Source organism: Triturus cristatus, chromosome 7 (assembly GCF_964204655.1).
Source record: "Triturus cristatus chromosome 7, aTriCri1.1, whole genome shotgun sequence".
In the NCBI taxonomy this organism is placed as follows: Eukaryota; Metazoa; Chordata; class Amphibia; order Caudata; family Salamandridae; genus Triturus; species Triturus cristatus.
In genome coordinates this window covers 408,148,627-408,153,695 of record NC_140590.1, presented here as the reverse complement: position 1 = coordinate 408,153,695, position 5,069 = coordinate 408,148,627, and the positions used below count along the sequence as shown (strand labels likewise).

Sequence of the window (5,069 nt, the reverse complement as noted above, 5' to 3'; positions counted from 1 at the left end):
TCCTCGTCTAGTTCTCGGATTGTTCGAGCAAGTTCTTCGATAAGTAGTAAAATAAGTCACAGACACGATGCATCTTGTAATTGTTCATTTATTAAGCATTATGAGTTTCAGGAATGCATAAGTTTCCGATGTAATTTCTTTTTTCCACAGCTGCCCCTGAAGAAGGGATGCGAGCCATCCCGAAATGCGTTGGGCCATTTCTTAAGAACTGACGATCAAGTTCACTGCCTTTGCGCAGCTCTTTCATTGATTGTATCAATGTGTTTTCTTTTCTTATGTAACTTCCATATTGATGTTATGTTTAATTTTATTGTCTCTTTGTGATTGACTTATAAATACAGTCTTTCTCAATACGTTTTTTGTTTTTTCTGACCATCAGATTGCTGTTTCAAACAGTTTAAATTCATGTTAAAATGTTATAACTGTTTTTCATATTTTTCCAGCAGTGCACTCAGTATACTGGTGTCTGTTCACCAGCAGTTTTTGTGTTTAGTCGCGAGGTGGGCTTCCTCGTCTCTGAGTTGCACGCTTCATTAGTTCTTTTGTACGAAATGTATTGATTATATGTCCACAGTTGGTGTGCGCTAACTTACATACACTTGTTCATTACTCAGCCAAGGACACCTTGAATGAAGAAGCCTGGGAAAGTCGCACTGATGACCCCAGCGAATGCAACAATGTTGAATAACATTTCTAATTTACTGAGTAATGTGAAATGCGTGTGGGAATAAAGCTATGGGGAAAGGAAATTAAGGGGAAGGCACATAGACAATGGTTAATAGAGAAATGTTAAATTTTAAGTGGTGTGATGAACTCACCTCCTCATCCCAACCAATCAGAATAAGGGAAAACATAAGAATTGATACTTTAGGGGGTGGTACATGAATCAAGAACAGTATAATTAGAGTAAGATAGCTAGAAAATGTGTCCAACTTGTCAGATCTGTCATTTTTGACTCGTCACTGACCCAACGCGTTTGCTGCTCCACTTCTTGTCTGAGACGCTGTCTCAGACAATGCTGCTGCCAGAAACTCTGTCCGAGAGTTTGAGTACTGATCGATGAATCTATTCATCTAGACGGATTGCGGAAAAGGGACACCCGAGGAGAGTAGTGTCAGAGAGGGGTGCAACGCTGGTGTTGTACTTTAGAAGAAGATATCCTTCCAGCTCTGAATCTGCCTGTTTCCTCTACCTGTGACCTGCTTTGGAGATTCTATTCTGGCTCCCCATTACGGAGTTGGGTTCATCTTGACCAATAGGTAAATATAATTAGAAAATCTGTCCTTTATGCCTATACTGTCCTTTTCCCTTTTTTCTTCCTTCCAGGTACCGTCATTATTGATCATTTCAATTTGCTATGAATTATTTGGTGTATTTTGCCTCTTGATATGAAGGTGGTTACTGTAAATGAATATTGACTTACAAATTAATTTAGATAAAGGTTTTCAAAACTTCTTGAGGCTGTGGTTATTCAGAGTAAAGAGGTAAAGGTCATTCTACCTTAAACTAGCTTTGCAACCTGATTCGTCGAGGAAATGAAATAAAATGTATTGAATTGGTAAGACTTGGTAAATGTGAATAACAAAATTGCAGGTATTATTACTCAAAATTGATGCCTGCGGGGTTTACTAACTTATTGTGTGAATGTGGTTTGGGCCCAGGTGAGTATTAGGTGTATGAGTGACCAGAGCTGGTGACCTGCGCTCCATAAGTGTCAGAGCACTCTATAAATAGCATACAAGTGATACATATAGAGTAAGAAAGCAATCAGGATTTGGCAAGCAACAAAACTAAAGCAATGTAACAATTGGTTAGTTAGATTCAGGATCTTGCAGTGTCAACATGTAATTAGTCCAGTTGAGTTCATCAGGTTTATTATTGAAGTAATTTGTTCATCAGAAGCCCCTTTTCACTTCTTTTTTGAAGGAGGTCGTCAAGGGTTTTGACGTGATGATGGACGGCAGTGCGTTTCATATTCTTGGGGCTAGTCCTTAGACAGAGTGGTTGTAGGTTCTCTTTTTGTTGAGCTTCTGCGGTTTCAGCAATAGGGAATTAGCGATTCTTCAGGAATGACTACCCCCAGACAGTTCCAGTTTGTTGGCCAAGTAGACGTGAGTGTTATGGTGAAGGGCCAAACATAAACAAGGAATTTGATATTTTAAGAATTTTATAAATGCCATGTGATTTCCATGACCCCGTTGTGCCACCATCTGGAAATAGGTACAGTAAATGGTTACATGTACATGCACTCTACATACTAATTTAGTCAGGGAGCATGGGAAGGGGTAAACTTGCAATTGCAGGCAGACAGTGAAAAAGGCATCATCTAAGTTGTTACTCATTAAAAAACGTTCTGTCTAAACTTATTTTTACAGTTACGGGGATGATCTTTTGCCCCCAAACGCTCTCCATATGGCCACTTTCACCTCACTGTTCCTTAAACTGTAGATAAAGGGATTTAACATAGGAGCTACAACCGTGTACATCACGCTGACCACCCTGTCATACTCTAGTGAGTAACTTGAGGTTGGGCGAAAGTACATGAATATGATGGTCCCGTAGTACAAAGCCACCACGACGAGGTGGGAGGAGCAAGTTGAAAAGGCCTTGCTTCTGCCTTCTGCCGAGTGTATTTTCAAAATGGCGGCGATTATGCGAACATAGGAGACAAGGACAATTCCCAGGGGTACTGCTACTGAAAAGGGCCCCTCAATGAAGATAACCAGCTCGTTGGTGGTGGTGTCAGAGCAAGAGAGCTTCAGCAGTGTGGTCATGTCACAGAAGAAGTGGTGTATCAGGTTGAGGCCACAGAAGGTCAACCTGGAAGTCAGCACACTGTGGAGCACCGAATGTACAGAAATAATGAGCCATGAGCTGGCAACCAGCACAAGACACATCCTCCTGCTCATCACCATGCTGTAGTGCAAGGGAGTGCAAATCGCCACATAGCGATCGTAGGCCATGACCGTCAGCAGGGCGCACTCCATCCCTGCCAGTGAAATAAAGAAGGAGAGCTGGGTGATGCAGCCTGCCACAGAAATGGACTTCTTCTCTGAGATGATGTTGGCGAGAAGCTTTGGGACTGTGACCGAAGTGAAGCACATGTCCACGCAGGACAAGTTGCAGAGAAAGAAGTACATCGGAGTGTGCAGCTGAGGAGTTATGCTGATTGCTCGAATGATGACACTGTTCCCAAGCACAGTGATCAGATACATTTTCAGGAATATCACAAAGAGCAATACTTGCAAATCAGGTCGGTCAGAAAGGCCAAGGAGGATAAATTCAGTGACCATCGTTTTGTTCCTTCTTTCCATTCAGATCCTTGGATAATAAGACTTTATAGAGAGTAAACATATAGCAAAGTTTAATGAAACATTCCAAAATAGTAGCATCACGTAAATGTAATGTATATAAAAATCGATCAGCAAAACACAGGGTAATATGCACTAACTTTTTAAAGAACCAATAAACTTTTCATAGTTTGATAATCACATTTGAGAACATTTTTTAAAAAAAATCCGAAATTTGAATTAAAATACCTTCCTGTGGCTACCAGTTGTACATGAATGAAAAGTTACATATTATGAAAAATTCATATTAAAATAATTTTCCTACATTTGATTAAATAAATAAAAAATGCAGATAGCGACCTTATAAAATATTCATTCATTAGGGATTGCAATGCTATAAATGCAGAACAACATTTTCTGAGGCCGAGTGACTTTAGGATTGGTAAGAATCATCTTTTTCGTTGTACATAATAAAATGTACAGAATAAAAGAACGTGCAATGTTGATTGTTGGGAAACATCAGCACATGGGCACCTGCACATGTCTCTGGACCAATCGGTCGTAATGGGGAAGCTTATTGATCTATGAAAGATCCCTAATCTACATTTCACTAAATCAATCACCATTTATAATTTATAAAATAATGCTAATTTATACTCATTAATAAAGATATTAATTTTTGTTAATAATATAGGTGTGTGTGTGTGTGCGTGTGTGTGCGCGTGGAGGTGTGCTCGTGCATACCTGTATGTGTGTCTATGTGTATATGTGTGTGGGCATTGGATTGAAATAGATGTAACACCTCGGAGACATGGATTAGGATCAAATTCCACAACGTCTCAGCCTTTGGCCAAAGATATTTTCTCCTAATCACAGGGGATCATTGTGGCACTCCTGTTATTTTTCTTTTATATGTTTGACTCACCACAAGCTCTGCCTGAAGTGAAAAAAGATAGCCACCTACAATGGGTCAAGTGAACATTGGAAGTTTGATTTATGCAAATGACTTGATTTTACTATCACTTACAGCTGTTGGTCTACAGAGCCTTTTCGGAAGGCTTGAATTGCGTAAATGTGTCAAATTAGCGGTGAGAGAATCCAATAGCAACATTATGGCATTTTTACTGCCAAGATAAACTATAGGTGGATGACCAACAACTTTAACTTAAAAATAGTAAATCAATATTGCTACTTTGGGGTTTTCATTGCCAGAGTTTTAAACTGGTGAGCGCATCTTTTAAGTTTAAATACTAGATGATCATAATTTAAGACAGGCTTTCGCTGATTAAACCTTTGTATAGCACTAGAGTTATTTGTTAGAGTTTTACTTGCATTTAAAAGTTTACAATTTTCTGTGCTGCTTTAAGGGCCAATAGCATTCATGGGTAAATGCAATGGAAATCTGGATGGGAGGCAGCATTAACAATGCAGGCTTAACCACACGTGCCGTTTCAATGAAAGCGGAACAACGCTTGCCTTAACAATGCATGAGCCTTAACCATGTGTATGTGTGGTTAAGGCAGTAAGTGGAAGGGCATGGAAAGGAACAGGAAAGATCGGGAATGGAAGGATGGGAACACGGCTTGGTAAATAGAGCTGGGGTGGGGGTCGGGTTAGTCTTTAGGGCTGGAGGCAGGCTGGGGTTGGGGTAGTTTTAGTGCTGGGGCGAGTTTTAGGGCTCAGGGTGAAGGGGAAAGCATAGTTTTTTGGGCTGGGGTCTGGCTTTAGGGCTCAGGGTTGGGGCGGGGTAATTTTCAGGGCTAGGGCGGATAGATTGCT

General features: G+C 40.3%; 1 protein-coding gene across 1 annotated transcript; it reads right to left on the bottom strand.

The window, feature by feature from the left end:
* Positions 1-2,375: 2,375 nt before the first annotated feature.
* Positions 2,376-3,314, bottom strand: LOC146809805 (olfactory receptor 1E16-like). The gene has a single exon (XM_085614897.1). The coding sequence runs from the start codon at positions 3,312-3,314 to the stop codon at positions 2,376-2,378; it is 939 nt and encodes a 312-aa protein (XP_085471023.1).
* Between the last annotated feature and the right edge of the window lie 1,755 nt (positions 3,315-5,069).